We start from the raw sequence: 18,099 nt of genomic DNA on the forward strand, positions 1-18,099 counted from the left end.
CGGCGAGGTTTTTAACGAGGCAACAATTATGTGCTACCTGAGGATAATTCAACAGTATCCAAGGCTTCTTTACAATCAACCTCGAATACTGGGGGGCGTCACCCTCGGATGTTACACTTTCGAGAAAAATACTTCGTGTCAAAGGGTCTCGATAGAGAAACTTTGTAATTGGTCAAACGGTCGAATGAACTGTGTCCGTATAGATTAGTCGAGCCCCGATGGCAAAATATGTACGCATGTATAAATTATACAAAGAAGCATTCTTTCTATATCAAAAATCTCGAGTCTCAAAGAAAATTTTCTACTATACAAGCTCCATACTTATGATTTTGTGAGAAATGACTCAAGGGCCAAGTGCAAATATATCTCGTACAATCGGGGACTACCGTCGACGATCGACATATTCGAATAAGCTAAACTCAAATTCATAAGACCTCAAAGAGGCACCCCTCAATCTATAGGCCAAGAACATCACTCTCGGGGACTAACACTTCGAATAAGTTCGAAGTGTTATTGGGAAATAAGTCCAAGAGGCATACCCAAAGGCTACAACCAAATTAAGGCGGCTCGGAGACGTCTGAATCCCTCAATAAAAGTAGACCTTCGAATTATTTGAAAAATCGGTTAAAAAAGGCTACCCTCGGCAAGTAATCAAAATGGCTTCGATGAAATCAGCCGTAGAAAAACCTTAAGAGGTATCAAAATTTCTTAACACAAATGTGCTAAGGCACAAAAAGCAAAGGGGTTTCAATCGACATCAAACCCTCAAAAAACCCAATGGGTAAAGAATATGTGTTAAGGCATAAAATGTTTTTTTACTAAGTCTTCTAAGCCGAAAAAGGGAAAAAATAGCCATCTTTTAGAGGCCATATCGGTCCAATCTAAAGAGCCTAAGGGCCAATACACTTAGAATTCGAGATTTTGTTCTCACTCAATTCGGACTTGAGGGTTCCCCCATTCTGAGTTCAGATAAAACTGACTTGAATATAGCTCGAGGATTCATCATTATTTGATATAAAACATTAAGGGGTATGTTACTGTGAGTTCGAAACTTACTCAAACTCGGCTATAAAAAAGTATGATTATGGCTTTGATCAAGCCATCCGAAATCAAAATCCCGAACATATTGTTGAGCTCGGGGACTCACCCTCGCTTGACTAAAAAACCTAAGGTTTTGTTCTATCTGAGTTCGAGCTATTGCTCACTCGATTATAGAAGATACAACAACCCGATTGCAACGACGTTTTCACAAGGCAAAGGCAAAACAGAATTTATCATAAATCAGAAATCGGAGACAAAACGAAAAGAAAAAGAGTCTTTCACATATGCAAAGTATTAACAAAGACCACATGGGGTCTTACACAAATTATTTCCTAAGTGCCTAGTCCGCCTCGGGAGCCGCATCTTCGGGAGCTTCATCTTCATCTCCTCCATTCTCAGATCCACTCACAGAGTCTTCATCATCGGAAAGCAAAGCTTCGGCCTCGTCCTCCAAAACCTTCGCACTCTCGATATCGACCGTGAGGTCAAATCCACGAGCATGTACCTCCTCAAGAGTCTCTCTCCGAGACTGACGCCTAGCATGCTCGGCAACACGGGACAATCTAACTTCAGCAGCGTCAGAAATTTCCTTTGCCCGAGTGTTAGCGGCTTCAACTCTGCCTCGGATGTGGCCCTTGCAAGCTCAACAACCAACCGTGTCTTGAGCTTTTCAACCTTCTGGGCTCAGGGCAAGTTCTCCTCCTTCACACTTTGGAGTTGACGCTCAACCAAAGATAATTGGGCCCGAACCTCATCTTTCTCCGAGGCGAGACGGTCCACGTTCTGCTTCCACCCCAAAGTCTCTGCCTCTTTCATCTTGGCCTCCTCACGAAGCTGCTCAACCAATTCGGCCTTCTGCTGAACCTGCAGAATCAAAGTGTTAGTCACCAATATCAAGTTAATACATAACAAGCTCCCAAAAATTTACATTACCTGCTCAATGAGCTCTGTCTGATCTTGATGAGCTCTTGTCAGCTCGGCTCGAATACTCATGATCTCCTCTTCTTTTTGCACATAGAGGAGTTTGAGGGCGTCTCTCTCCTCCATAAGCTTTTTGATATCAGCCTCACATCGGGCTAGCTCAGCCCGGTATTTGGAGGACGATTCTCGATGGAGCGTCGTAGCCTATGCAGAAAGAAATGAAATCAGACATAGAGAAATAAGAACAAACGCAGGCATGGTAACATCATCGACCACAAGTAAAATTCAGTTGGTTCAGAAGCCGCTGAGCCTCATCAAAAATGAGTGATGCGTCCAGGTCGGAAACATCATCGACCCCCGCGAAGCAGCCGCGAAATATATCATCCCCTTCGGGGGCCGTCCCTACATCAGGTGTCCCCATGGACCGGGCATCCTGAAACTGCCCCTCAGAGAACGTGGGGGCGGGAGGTGAATCATCAATGTTAATTTCCCGAAGCTAGTAACTTGGGGCATTCTCTTCTATTTGAAGGGCCTCAGAACTAGACTCTTTCAGCATACCCACCGGTTGCTCATCACGGCAGGAGGCATCCTCAACACCCGATGACTCGGGAACTTTGCCCGGACCTTCTTTCGAAATCACCTCGGTCTGCGTCTGAACCTCCTCGACCGTCATTGGCTCAATAGTTCTTGAAATTTCTATGCCCTCCCTTTTCCGAGCCACCAGCAGACAGTCGACATCTTCTCCCTCCTTGTCTTCATCTCGTAGCGTTTGGACTACATCGGCAGGCAGAATGGCGAGATCAGTCTTCGACTTTCGAGCCCTGCTTTTCTTGGGCTTTGGCGTATCTGGTGGCGAGGCCCTTCTCCTTTTATTGTCTTTGGTTTGCTTCAGGACCTCCTCTTCCCCGAGGGAAGGTGGCCTCATAACGACACTATCTCCAAGACATGTATGAGAAGAAATCAAGTTAAAAGGAAGTATTTCACAGGAAAGCATCAAACACGGACAGGGGAACTTACCATGATTTTTGGCCTCCCATCGACCCTTGGCCAAATCACGCCACGAGCGCTCAGCATACGAAGAGGTTGAAACCAGTTATCGAACCCAACCTGCAAGGACCGGGGCTGTACCAGGAAACCAGGGGGAAGCTGCACCATAAAGAAGAATATAGATGAGAAGAGGTAAAGGAAACATAACAAGTAATCAAACGTTATCGGTGAAATTCTACTTACGCTTCATGTTCTATTCTTCGAGGAATGACATCTTCTCGGCGGGGATTAAATCGGAGGTCCTGACTCGGACAAACCGGGACATCCATCCTCGGTATTTGTCCTCGTCTATGCTCGAGAATAGCACCTTCGTGGCCCGGCGCTGAAGCCTTATCAGTCCGCCTCGATAAAGACGGGGGATGTATAGCATAATGAGATGATCGAGGGTGAATGACATCCCCTCGTTCTTGCTCGAGAAGAATCTGAGCAAAATGAAAATGCGCCTAAAAGAGGGGTAGATCTGGCCTAGGGTTACCTAGTATTGGCGGCAGAAGTCGATTATGACAGGATCAACCGAACCCAATATGAAAGGGTAAGTATACACACTTAAGAACCTTTTCACATGAGTGGTGATGTCCTCTTCGGGGGTAGGAATCACCACCTCTTTATTCTCCCAGTGACAGTCATTTTTCACCTGCTAGAGATCGCCTTCGAATATCGAATAGATGTATCTAAACATGGGCTCGCATCGACGAGGAACCGAAGAGGGTTTTCCGACTTCAAAGTCGGAAGTAAGTTCACATGGCCCGGGGATGCACTCTTCGATACGTGGCTCCACCAGTGTTTTGTCACCGGCCGGCCGCGATGAGGAGGCCTTTTCTTCTTGAGGAACGGTCTTTAATATTTTTTCCATTGCTATATGAGGTTTAAGGAAGAAGAAGGCAAAATTTGTGTTTTAATAAGATATTGGCAAACGAAAACTAGCAAAATTAATGAACTTGAAGAAGATAGAAGAGCTTTTGAAGATTAGAAGAAGTTTGAAAGTAAAGTTTGAGAAGATTATGAAGGTGGTCTATTTATAATAGCCACTTTGACGGTTTGAAAGCACTGGTGGCCGACTATCAACTGGCGTTAATTAATGACCTTGGGAACTGTGCAGACGCGACGCTTCAATCACTTCTGTCGCTTACGTCACGATGTTGACGTCATAATTGATTGAGGTATTAAATCGAATTCTCGAATTCGTTTCTTCTCGTTACACTCCAAAAAACGAGGGGACTATCTGTATACGGTCGAAATACCCGATTTCAGTGGTAGGGGAGTTGCCTCGAGGGTAACCTCATAATAGATCGGGCTCGAGCTCAAAGATAAAATATCAAGCCTGGAGATCGAAGTGTTCATTGAGATCGAGGCCAGGAACAATCGAGATCAAGCATGACTGACTTCGAGTAAGGTGTAATAACAGAATGGTGAGATGTGAGTAATCGGTCGAAGATCACGGCGGAAAGATCCCATTTAGGATCACGGCGGAAAGATCCCATGTCATTAATAACTGACTTCTATTTCCGTTATTAGAGTTGTACCTTATTTAGGATTCCTCTATTATATAAAGAAGGATCCCATTCACTTGTAAAAAAATAATGATTATTCACTGATAAGAATAGACATATACGTTGCTTTCTTTGTTTTACTTACTGTTCATCGCTTTTTGTTCCATCCTCCATTATTCTTATTAACTAACCTCAAGACTATCTCGAATCGAGGTCGAGGTATTATTCGCGGACCGGTTTGATTTATTTTATTGTCCAATTTATCTATTTAATTCGTTGTTTATCAATTGGTGCTGGTTCAAATCATAAATCCTTAAAATCACAATATAAGTTTAATTGTTACTCAATTTTTAGGGTAAACAATATATATATATATATATATATATATATATATATATATATATATATATATATATATATATATATATTGTCTGATTGGATCAGGACAACGGATTGAGTAAATGAGAAGAAATTGCCACAAAAGACTTCTCATGATGATTGTAAAGGTTTTCGAGAATAGTCTCGTCGCTGAAACTTATTTTCACTTAGAAGTTGCCACGAAATATTATTTTGACTTTAGTTGCCACAAAAGTTACTTGTAAAAAGTGTTTAAAAGATGCCGCCACTTAAAAATGAGCTCGTCAAGAGAGGTTTTTATTCTTCAAACAAAGCTTATTAAGCTCAACCCCTTTACCTTCTTCCCTTTTCATCTTCTCACTCAATTCCCTTGATTTCTCTCTTAACTCTTCCCCGTTCTTCTCCACACATCACCCCCCTCTCTTTCACACGTTCGTTGTATCCTTTTGACAGATTCTCATCCATACCACTAACCTTCTCACCAAATAAAAAATTATTTAAAATATAATAATTAAAACAGTTCTCGCATTAATATATAAGACAACATAGTATAATTATAATACTGAAATAAAGTTAGTGGCAAATAGTACATAAGTTTGTATAATGCTGCACCTACAGAAAAGATCCATTTAAGTGCAATGACCGAAGCAAGTTAAAATATAACCAGGTCTCTGTGTTATCACTTGTATTTGTTTTTTTGGTAAATAATTTTTTTTATTAATTCTTCCTTTCCAATTTATGTAACACACTTTTCGTATTAGTTCATTTAAAAAAGAATAATTTTGAAATTTTTTTAACTTTAAACTCTGCATTTTATCTACTTTACTCTTAATGAGAAGTCATTATAGCCAAAAGCCACACACAAGCTTTTAGCTAAACTTTAAGATCATAACATTTAAAAGTATTTATATTTTTATTAAATTGCGTGCCAAGTCAAATTACGTCACATAAGTTAAAACGGGTGGAGTACTGCCAAAAGAGTTATGTAAACTGTAAAGGTATCTAAATAGAGCTTGAGAATTAGGCAAAACAGCCCTAACTTTAGCTTAGCAATTACAAAATTCTGTGATCATGCATGGGGTCCTTTAGGTTGGTTAGTTCCAAGTGAAAATTTTCCTTTGGAAACAAGATCACCAGGACAAAGTATGGTGGTGTGTGTCAACATGATTTTCACAGCACTAATTGCACAGTGTTTCTTGGTTTCACTTTGTCACCTCAAATATGGCATATTTCTGCTGTTTGCAGCTTTGATTATTATTATTATGAGTTGCTTCATATTGTTGCTTTTGCCTGAGACAAAGCAAGTTCCATTTGAGGAAATTTATTTGTTGTGGCAAAGTCATTGGTTTTGGAAAAGGTACCGTGCTCCAGAGGAGAATGGAATTGATTTGAAGAAAGGGCAGCTAGTTTAGAGTGTTACTTGGATTTTTAGGGATGAAAATTTGCTTATTGTTTTTATTTGTTCTATGAACCTATGGTAGTTGATATCTTTTTATGCATGAAAAGAAAACCTTTACTTTATGCACTTTGGATGGGTTTTTGAATCAAGAGTTTCTTAATTTCTTTTTCAATATTTTATTGAAGATATATTTTGGACAGTAGACACTAAGTGGAATAGTTGAGTATATTTTGGACAGTAGACACTAAGTGGAATAGTTGAGTTACGCGCAAATGGCCCCAATACCATAGTTATGAAAAATGACACACACACAAGATAGTCAACTCTATTATTTTATATGCTCAGACATATATTTTTAAAATCCTTCGGCCAATTCTATAGAAACATTAATGATTTACAAATGATACGCGATGGCATCATCATGTTTTTGGATCATCTCCAAATTCCTTATAAATTGTAAGATATAGGCTTCCAAAGTCGGATTTATGACAACATAATTTTCCTTTATGCGTTCGCGAAAAGGCTTTCGCGATCGCGATTCACAGTGCCCAAACTGTCACACCTCCTTTTTTCCGAAGGGGAGATATTTGAATTTTTTCAATTAAAGTGACAATATCCGAAATGGAATTATTTATTAAATTCAGAGTCGCCACTTGGAATAAGTTATGGTGTCCCAAGTCACCGGTTTATTTTAAATCCCAAATCGAGGAAGTTTGACTCCATTTATGGTCTGCGAACACAGAAGACCGGGTAAGGAATTTTATTAACCCGGGAGAAGGTGTGAGGCACTCCCTAGTTCCGTGGTTTTAGCACGGTCACTCAACTATTAATAATTGGCCTAACTATCTGATTTATTACATATTTAAAATCTATTGTGCTTTTTAGCTTTCTGACCGCTTTTATTATTTATGAAATTTATTTGAAACAAGTCACGATGTCGTACATTTGTCGTTTTGACACACGTCGCAAACCGCGCCACATGAAATGCACTCGCGATTTACGATATGCTTATTTTTATTATTATTAGAAGTTATGGTCGGGTCACATGAAATGCACACCCGAATGGGATTTGCGTATCGTGACCATACCACGAAAATCGTACCCATAGTCACGATAATTTATTATTAATCGCGTCTAAAGCAAAACTATAATTTTTATGAATTAATTAACCCATCCTAAAATTTGAAATTATATATGGAAAGGTCCAAAATGTATGGAAAAGGAATGTTGGAAAGATAGCAACTTGCTCTTTTGAATCCATAATGAAATGAATCTTTCGTTGTCACGAACCTAGATAACAATTATAAACGTGACCCAATCCATTTTTTATTATTTTTTAGTCAGTTCTTAACTACTTCGAAGGAAATCAAAATGAACTAAGATTGCATCGAATAATACGAACGCGAACATGAGTAGCTAATCAACATAAACTGGGCAAATTCGAGATACTCTAAACGAAAATCTGAAAGTCTAACTGCATTCTTGAGACACTGAATCTAAATACAATAATTTGAGATACACTGAAGAGCCCATACACGTTTTAACAAACTGAAATTAGCTACTGCATTTTGGAGTACGAACCTGGGCTATAGAATGAGCCCAGTAACATGAAACTCTGAATATGCTACTAGCGCAATCTCAAGTGGAGTTCTATATGAACAAAGAAAAACAATTGCAAATGAATCGACAACCCATTGGTCCTGAAATAAATTACAAAGTTTAACTGATAGAATTTTAAATCTATGCTTTAATTACAACAACTTTCCAAGAGAAATCATTCCCGGCACATTACTTCCATTCTTTTCGCACATTTCAAGTTTACAATAAGATAGCCACTGAGTTACTCTTGGAACCGAAATCTGCCAAACGAACTAGCAAGTGAGAAGATGGCATCAAAACTAGCTTAATGAACAGGAATATCACTTAGGATAAAGTGCTTCATTTTAGAAAGACAAATCAATGTTAATACCTTGAATCCTATCGGCCAATAATACTTAATTTGGACTTTTCAATAGAGCATGAGGAGAATTCATCAAAAGAAAGAAAAAAGAAAATAAAACATATAGATAGATTAAATCACTTAACACACGATGGTTTGTATTTTTATTTAACAGACAACCATGGAACACTACAGGTGAGCATAGACATACCTAGCTGCAGAAAAGCCAACCGAATGACCAAATAAAGGTCTAAATATGAAAGAGGAAAATTCAGCTACGAGCCAGCAGAAGCAGCAATTTCCAGCAACAGAAAGACAGCAGCAAGACCAAAATAAAACCCAAAATCCCAAAGCTGGAGCTTGGTCACAGGAGAATGAATAAAAAGAAGTAAAGTGAAGGCTTCTTTGACTCAAGCAAATATGAAAATCCAGGAAAACAAACAACCACTGAGTATAAACTTAGCAAAACAAATTTTCTTCTTCTATGATTTTTCTGTCTCTAAGTTTAAATTCAGAGTGCCATTTTTATTTTTGGAAGATCAGTGAGTCTCTAGAGTGTGTGTTCTTCAATGTATTTGAGAGGAATCGAAACTCAGTAAAAAATTCCACCCTTCATTTCTGTGTGAAGGGTGTATATATAGGCTATCTAAAATCAGAGAAGGTCTGTTGGGGGGAAGGAATATGTCAGCGTGAATTCAGGGAAAATAGACGAGGGGAGGGAATCTTTTTCCAACTGAAAAATGCCAGCTGTTCCTTCTAGAAATAGACTATCTGCTTAGGCTTGGGCCAAATGTTATGACCCAAATGGCCCAAGACCAAGCCCAGATCTGACATTAAAGAAAACATCCCAAAAAATAACAAATGCCATATTTCAAATAAAATCAGAGATTTGACTAAGTACTTAACCTTTAATTAATCTAAATCAGTTTATTAGTTGAACAAATTGAACATGCAATTAACGACGAAGCTTAATCAACCAACTGAAAAAAAGAAAAAGAAGGAAAAACAACAAAACAAAAACAAACAAGAAAAACACAGAGCCGGAACAAATGAGGAAAAAGAATACTAGTTTAACGCTATAGAAATGAATAAACAACCCGACGGGCAACGGGAACGATGAACTCTGGCCGCGAATCGATGAAAGGACCAGACTCCTGTAACTTCGAAACGGGTCGAGACTAGCCTAGAATAGATGCTCTCAACAAGATTACTCGATGCATGTGAGTATTGAACTAAAATAAACAGAAACACCAAAGTCATTTAGAAATAAACCAGACTAGGGTTTATCTGGAATTTTAGACCTAAGATTCGCTAATTTTGGTGGGGTTTTTGATGAAATTGATGGGGGATTAGGGATTAGGAGGGTATGAGGGTTATAGGGTGTGAGTTTGAGAGGATTCGGAGTGGTGCCGTCGGCGTGGGGATTCTGGGCGGCTAGGGTTTGGAGTGAGTTTGAGAGAGAGAGACGAGGGGTTTGGGGGTGGCTAGGGTTTGGTGATTGAAGGAGAGGGAGAGGAAAATGAGGGGGGTCTCGAGGGTTTGGGGGGTGGATCCGACAGATATAAGGGTTGGGGGAGGGGGGAGTTACGGGCCGTTAGATCAAAGGAGATCAACGGCTGAGATCGCCTGTTAATGAAACGACGTCGTTTTGGTTAAGTGACGAGGCTGGGCTGGGTGAGGGGTTGGGTTTAGCGGACTTGGGGCGATCGTTTGGGCCAGACATTGTTTTGGCCCAAGTTTGAGACCAAACAAAATCTCTTTCTTTTCTTTTCTTTTTCTTGATTTTAAATTCTAATTAATTAAAACCTAAATTAAGTATTAAATCAAACTAATTTGTAGAAATAAACCTAGTTATCTATTTTACCATAATTAATTAACTTAGACTAATAAAAGAAGAATTACTAATTTGCAATTTAAAGCCTAAAAATGTAAATACAACTCATATTTTTCGTGATTTTTGTTTAATAATGCAGTTAACTCATGCAATTAAATCCTAGATGCGATTAGACCTAAAATGTTATGCACGAAATACTTTAGACATTTTGGTATTTTTCTTATGATTTTAGAATGTTAAATATGCAACTAAATACGAGCAACTTTTAACCGAAATTCCTACAAATTCTATAAAACTAAAAACAATTAAGAAAAAAATCTATTTGTGAATTTCTATAGGAATATTTTAGTCGGGCAAAAATCACGTGCTCACAGCTGCCCCTCTTTGCTTGGAAATATGAAGAGTTTTCGGGCAAAGATACCTTGAGCAAATACGAGCGATTTTTGACCGTTTGTATACTCTATGGAAGCATTTTGAAAACGTTTGACCGAACCTTGCTTTCGAGGTTGCCTACATATCCTCGGCTATGGAGGAATCAGGTCAGTGTAGTTCTGGATGTTTTGGTAGCTGGAACTACCGAGAAGCTGTGATTTCACTGTTGCTGCTGCTGCTGCTCTTTCTTGCTGAGCTCCCTATTACACCAAAGTCAAAATGAAAAAAAAACTAACTAAGCCCATCAGCTACGAGTTACAAGATTCCTATCTATGAGTCTTCTGAAGCTTGATCTTGAGTCTTGAATGGTTCTTCATGCGGACTTTTGACTTGAACCTTGATGCTTGCTAACTGCAGGTGCTAGTTCTTTCTTCTTCAGCTTTTCGGATCAAGATGGGACATGCAAAGCTTGCGACTTCAATCATGTCTTGAGCAGCCCATATCTTTTCATCTACTTCTGCATTTTGGATTCACTTCTTTTTTTTTTCTTTTTATTCTGGATTGAGACTTCTTCCTTTGGTCATCTCGGACTGTCAGCTCATATTCTTGAGGCGAGATTCTGCTACTTCTAACTTAAATTGAATCCTCAAATGGCTTCCCTCGTTCTCCAGGTGGGCGCCTGATGACTTAAAACTCGAAATAAATTCCCTCATTCTCCAGGTGGGCGCCTGCTGACTTAAAAACTTGAAATAAATTTCCTTATTCTCCAGGTGGGCGCCTGTGCTGACTTAAAAATAGAAATGAATTCCCTCATTTTCTAGGTGGGCGCCTGATGACTTAAAAACTTGAAATAAATTCCCTCGTTCTCCAGGTGGGCGCCTGATAATGACTTAAAAATGAAAACAAATTCCCTCATTCTCCAGGTGGGTGCCTGATGACTGACTTGAACTTAAAATAAATTTCCTCATTCTCCAGGTGGGTGCCTGCTTACTTAAAAACTTGAAATAAATTCCCTCATTCTCCAGGTGGGCGCCTGATTACTTAAAACTGAAAATAAATTCCCTCGTTCTCCAGGTGGGCGCCTGATGACTTAAAACTTTAAATAAATTCCCTCGTTCTCCAGGTGGGCACCTGATATTGACTTAAAACTTGAAATGAATTCCCTCGTTTTCCAGGTGGGCGCCTGCTGACTTAAAACTTGAAATAAATTCCCTCATTTTCCAGGTGGGTGCCTGCTGACTTAAAACTGAAATAAATTCCCTTATTCTCCAGGTGGGTGCCTGCTAACTTAAAAACTTGAAATGAATTCCCTCGTTTTTCAGGCGGCGCCTGATGTTGAATTAACACTTGAAATAAATTCCCTCGTTCTCCAGGTGGGCACCTGCTGACTTAAAACTGAAATAAATTCCCTCATTTTCCAGGTGGGCGCCTGCTGACTTAAAACTGAAATGAATTCCCTCGTTCTCCAGGTAGGCGCCTGCAATCATGACAACACAGACAAAACAGAGAAAATTTTCTGCCCCAGTTTGTACCAGGAACATTCATTGATTGTTAGTTGCATCCCATTATCCAGGAGGGTCCTGAAAACTTAAAACTAGATCCCATTATCCAGGAGGGTCCTGAAAACTTAAGATTGAACTTATCTGGAACATACTTTCCTCATAGGGGATTCCTAGCAAAGCAAACAAGATTTCTTTCCCCTGCTTAAAACAAAGAAAATTTTGTCAGTTTGAAACTATGGTGGTTAGTTTGTGGCATCCTTGCTGAAGGTGTCTGCTTCTGCCACTATCCTGCTTCATTCTGATTAGCTTCTTCGGGCTATGAAGAATTGTTTGACCTTTCAATCGGACCTCGAACACAAAACCTCTGAATGACTTGAATCCCTTACATTCAACTCGTCGTATAACACTTTCATTCTGACAACTGTGGAACCTTTGCATTTCCTACAAATTCACGAATCACTTGACCACCTGAACTTCAGTTATCATCGCATTGCTCATTCTAAACCATGTCACTTGGAATGTGCCTGGCCAAATTTCGCTTGGTGCAAATAAAAAGCCGGTAATGAGCTTTGAAGTCCTTTCTTGCTTGCTTAACAAAAAACTAATTTGACAGAAACTTACAAAAATAGACCCAAAAGAAACGAAGTGAAGTGACTTCGAGAATTAGGAATAAAAAAGAAAAACTGAGATGACTATTTGAAGAAAAATTGAAAAGAAACTTATCTGAATGAATCAGCTGGCTCTAAAGATCATGACATGCATTTCGGATTGATCAGCCTAATCCATCCAACTAATCACATTTCTGTTCATGTCATGTATTCATACTTCAAAAACCCGGGCTTTCAACGATCCAACTTTTCCGTAAAGTCACCAACCTCTTTTGACTTGTAGTGCCCCAAAAGGTTTTCACCAACAAGCCTCTCTCATTTGTTCATCTCTCAACTCACCGCCGCCTTACGGTGCCCGTGAGGGTTTTCACCAATAAGACTCTCTCATTTTAAATTTTTCCTCAGCTCACCATCGCCTTACGGTGCCAGTGAGGGTTTTCACCAATAAGACTCTCTCATTTTATTTATTTTTCTTGTACCCAATGAACAAAGTGTTACCCATGATGGAAATTATACCTCTATCTCACTTGACTTGGTATCCTCAAAGATTGATCGGAAGGTCTTTCTTTGGACCGTAGTATAGGCTTTTGGAAAGGGTTAGAAAGAAAAGGTGGTATAAGGCTCAACATGACTTAAGATGAAAGGGTTCAAAATTACAACTTTTGGAATCAAACCTATTGCAAAACTAAAACTTCTGCCCTAGTTTTTGAATCTGGGGAATTTTGAATTTTATTTGATGGGACTGAACCTCAGAGTAAGGCTGCCTACGTATCCTTAAAAGGAATCAAGTCTAACGTAGTTCCAACATAAGAGTTTTGTTTTTGTTACTTTGCTTTTCTTTTTCTCCTTTCTTTTCTCTTTTCTTTCTTTGCTTTTCTCTTTTCCTTCTCTTCTTTTTTTCTTTTTTTTCTTTTTTTTTTTTATATTTCTAACTCTGCTTCTGATTCCAAAAGAGGGGTATGAAAGAAAAATAAAAGGCTCAAAAGGGGTAACAAATGATAACAGTGTTTGTGATAGCAGAATAAAATGCCTTCATCATTCCAACTTTGAACATGCCTAGTACAAAATGCGATTGAAGATAAGCAAAGAAATCATACATAATATCTCTTGACTGCATCAGAATTGATAGCAATATCCACACATTTACCTTCTATATCTGTTAAATACAAAGCACCATTGGGCAACACCTTTGTCACAATGAACGGCCCCTTCCAGTTTGGGGTGAACTTGCCTTTAGCTTCAGCCTGATGTGGAAGGATGCGTTTCAATACCAGCTGACCCACCTCAAATTTTCGGGGACACACCTTCTTGTTGTATGCTCTTGCCATTCTTCTCTGATACAGTTGACCATGGCATACTGACGCCAATCTGTTTTCATCAATCAAACTCAACTGCTCTAGCCGGGTTTTGACCCACTCATCATCATCAATTTCAGCTTCAACAACGATCCGCAGGGATGTAATCTCAACTTTCGCAGGTATAACTGCCTCGGTTCCATATACCAGCAAATAGGGAGTTGCGCCTATTGAAGTAAGAACAGTAGTGCGATAACCCAGTAAAGCAAAAGGTAACTTTTCATGCCATTGCCTAGAACCTTGCACCATCTTACGAAGTATCTTCTTTATGTTCTTGTTAGCAGCCTCAACAGCTCCGTTTGCCTTAGGACGATACGGAGTGGAGTTTCGATGCATGATCTTGAACTGTTGGCAAACCTCTTTCATCAAATGACTGTTGAGGTTGGAAGCATTATCTGTGATGATTACCTTGGGAATTCCGAACCGGCAAATGATGTTTGAATGAACAAAATCTACCACCGCCTTCTTGGTCACGGACTTGAAAGTTACAGCTTCGACCCACTTGGTAAAGTAATCAATGGCCACCAGAATAAACCTATGTCCTTTTGACGCCGCCGGCTCAATCGGTCCAATGACATCCATGCCCCAAGCAACAAAGGGCCAAGGTACCGACATTGTGTGCAGCTCAGATGGTAGGGAATGAATCAAATCACCGTGCACCTGGCATTGATGACATTTGCGAACAAAGCTGATGCAATCACGTTCCATGGTGAGCCAATAATAACCTGCTCGAAGAATCTTCTTCGCCAAGACATACCCACTCATATGTGGCCCGCAAACCCCGGAATGCACTTCGGCCATGATAGTCGAGGCTTGTTTAGCATCTATACACCTTAGTAATCCTAGATCTGGAGTTCTCTTATACAATATTCCCCCACTTAAGAAGAATCCGCTAGCCAGACGTCGAATGGTTCTCTTTTGATCGCCTGTGGCATGTACCGGATATACCCCCGATTTGATGTATTCCTTGACATCATGGAACCAAGGCTCGCCATCAAGTTCTTCCTCAACCACATTGCAATAGGCATGCTGATCACGGATTTGGATTTGCAGAGGGTCGACATAAGTCTTATCTGGATGGTGTAACATTGACGCCAGAGTAGCGAAGGCGTCGGCAATCTCGTTATGAATCCTGGGAATATGCCTGAATTCTACCGACCTGAATTGTTGACAAAGATCATGCAGACATTGTCGATGCGGTATGAGCTTCAAATCCTGAGTCTCCCATTCTCCCTGAATCTGGTGAACCAACAAATCTGAATCTCCCAAAACCAATATTTCTTAAACTCCCATGTCTATAGCTAGCCTCAAACCCAGAATGCATGCCTCATATTCAGCCATGTTGTTAGTGCAATAAAATTGGAGTTGAGCTGTTACGGGGTAGTGATGCCTTGTTTCAGAAATGAGTACATCCCCTATTCCGACACCCTTCATGTTAGAAGCTCCATCAAAGAAGAGTTTCCAACCTGGCTTTTCATCATGATCAGCCTCGTCAACATACATCACTTCTTCATCAGGAAAATAAGTCTTCAGTGGCTCATATTCTTCATCCACTGGATTCTCGGCCAAGTGATCGGCCAGGGCTTGGGCTTTCATCGCGGTCCGAGTCACATAGATGATATCAAACTCTGTGAGTAAAATCTGCCACTTTGCCAATCTTCCTGTGGGCATAGGCTTCTGAAAGATATACTTTAAAGGATCCATGCGAGAAATGAGGTAAGTAGTGTAGGATGACAGATAATGCTTCAACTTTTGTGCCACCCAAGTCAGGGCGCAACATGTCCTTTCAAGAAGAGTATACTTAACCTCATAAGGAGTGAACTTCTTGCTGAGGTAATAAATGGCTTGCTCTTTCTTGCCTGTGATGTCGTGTTGACCCAACACATAACCAAAAGAATTATCCATAACCGTCAAATAGAGAATTAAAGGTCTCCTAGGTTCTGGCGGGACCAACACAGGGGGGTTTAACAGGTAATTCTTGATCTTATCAAATGCTTCCTGACACTCATCAGTCCACTTAACCGCAACATTCTTCTTCAACAACTTAAAGATGGGCTCACAAGTTGTCGTGAGTTGAGCAATAAACCTGCTGATGTAGTTTAACCTCCCGAGCAGGCTCATCACCTCAGTTTTATTCTTTGGCAGTGGTAATTCCTGGATGGCCTTGATCTTTGACGGGTCCAACTCAATACCGCGTCGACTGACTATGAATCCCAACAGTTTCCCAGACGGGACACCAAATGCACATTTTGCCGGATTGAGCTTGAGGTTGTACCTGCGGAGCCTTTGGAAAAACTTCCTCAAATCCCCAACATGGTCGGACTGCTTCTTTGACTTTATGATCACATCATCTACATAAACCTCAATTTCCTTGTGTATCATGTCATGAAATATGGTAGTCATTGCCCTCATGTAAGTTGCCCCAGCATTCTTTAAACCGAATGGCATTACCCGGTAGCAATAAGTCCCCCATGGCGTGGTGAATGCTGTCTTTTCTGCGTCTTCCTCGTCCATCAGGATTTGGTGATATCCCGCATAACAATCCACAAAAGACCCGATCTCATGCTTGGCACAATTATCAATCAGAATGTGGATGTTCGGCAATGGAAAGTTATCCTTTGGACTCGCCTTGTTGAGATCATGATAATCAACACACACCCTGGTCTTACCATCCGTCTTTGGTACTGGCATGACATTAGCTAACCAAGCGGGATATCGAGTGACCTGAATGACCTTTGCGTCAAGCTGATTTGTGATTTCTTCTTTGATCTTCACACTCATGTCAGTCTTAAACTTCCTTAACTTTTGCTTGACTGGAGGGAATGCCGGATCAGTTGGCAATTTATGAACTACCAAATCAGTGCTCAAACCCGGCATGTCGTCATACGACCATGCAAAAACATCTTTATATTCAAACAGTGCTTTGATTATTTCTCCCTTGATTTGTGGTTCCAGATGCACACTTATCTTGGTTTCCCTGAGATTATCTTGATCTCCTAAATTGATTGCTTCAGTTTCATTCAAATTAGGCTTGGGTTTTTCTTCAAAGTGATTTAGTTCTCTACTGATTTCCTGAAATGCTGCTTCTTCATCATATTCTGTTTCATCATCACACTCTACTTCTTGGATTGTTGTTTCGGAATTAGATTGGCTTTTAAGATTTGGCTAAAAATTCCTCATGCATGTCATGTCATTGAAACCAGCATAAAAAGAACTGTACAGAAAAAATAAACAAAACAAAAATGAAACGCTATCAGGAATAATGGAAAACGGGAAATTGTATTTCATTGAAAATAAAAGGATAGGAGGGTTTGTACATCAAAACAAGCAAAAAATAAAAAATCTGGATTACAACCCTGGAATAACCCAGATAACAGAAAGGAAAACAAAGCAAACTACCAAAACTCCTTCCCGGTGGGGAGAGGAGTAGCTTTCCAATTGCTAAGCTTCACATTTGGCCCAACGAGCTGCACATCGGCATTACTGGAACCTTCCCCGATTTCTACCATATTAACCTTATCAAACAAACTCTGGAACCTCTTGATCAACTCTTCATCAAAGTCGACCACAGGTTTTGGGACCGCTGATATTGGGCGTTTTGCGACCCCTGGCTTGACAAAACACTTGGAGATATGTGGAATAAGCTTAGGAAGTGACCATGCCTTTCCTTTCAAACTTTTAGCCTTTTTCACGTCCTTCCCTGTGGGTGTGAATCCCAAACCAAATGTACCGAAACTTTCACGTGGACACACCGGATGCACAATACCCTGCAGAGATGAACCCAGACCTTTGCCCGACAGAAAACCATTCTTCAACATTTCATTTGCTACCATGACATACGCGGATGGTATCTTCGGACCTAGGATGCATTCTTCTTCGGGAATTTTCCCGACAGACACTGTTTCGAACATTTGGTAAACCCAAGGCCCTTTATCATCTTCAACTTCAATAAATGGAACGATTGTGTCATTGTAAGCAGATGAGTTCTCATCACTGTGCACAACTATTTCCTGCCTGTCGCATTCGAACTTTACCATTTGATGCAGAGAAGACGGGATAGCCTTGGCAGCATGGATCCAAGGCCTGCCCAACAACAGGTTATAAGAGATAGCCACATCTAGCACTTGGAACTCCATAGTGAACTCAACCGGCCCTATTGACAAATTGAGCATTATATCACCGACAAAATCTTTCCCTCCTCCATCGAAGCCTCGAACGCATACATTATTAATGT

The 18,099-nt window shown here is 40.3% G+C and overlaps 1 protein-coding gene across 1 annotated transcript; it reads right to left on the minus strand.

The window, feature by feature from the left end:
* Window positions 1–1,381: 1,381 nt before the first annotated feature.
* On the minus strand, window positions 1,382–2,887 carry LOC138903390 (vicilin-like seed storage protein At2g18540). Its single transcript, XM_070191361.1, has 4 exons — window positions 2,525–2,887; window positions 1,975–2,166; window positions 1,792–1,905; window positions 1,382–1,675 (listed from the first exon to the last, which is right to left on the minus strand). The coding sequence occupies exons 1-4, from the start codon at window positions 2,885–2,887 to the stop codon at window positions 1,382–1,384; spliced, it is 963 nt and encodes a 320-aa protein (XP_070047462.1).
* Between the last annotated feature and the right edge of the window lie 15,212 nt (window positions 2,888–18,099).

This window comes from Nicotiana tomentosiformis, chromosome 12, assembly GCF_000390325.3.
Source record: "Nicotiana tomentosiformis chromosome 12, ASM39032v3, whole genome shotgun sequence".
NCBI classification, from domain to species: Eukaryota; Viridiplantae; Streptophyta; class Magnoliopsida; order Solanales; family Solanaceae; genus Nicotiana; species Nicotiana tomentosiformis.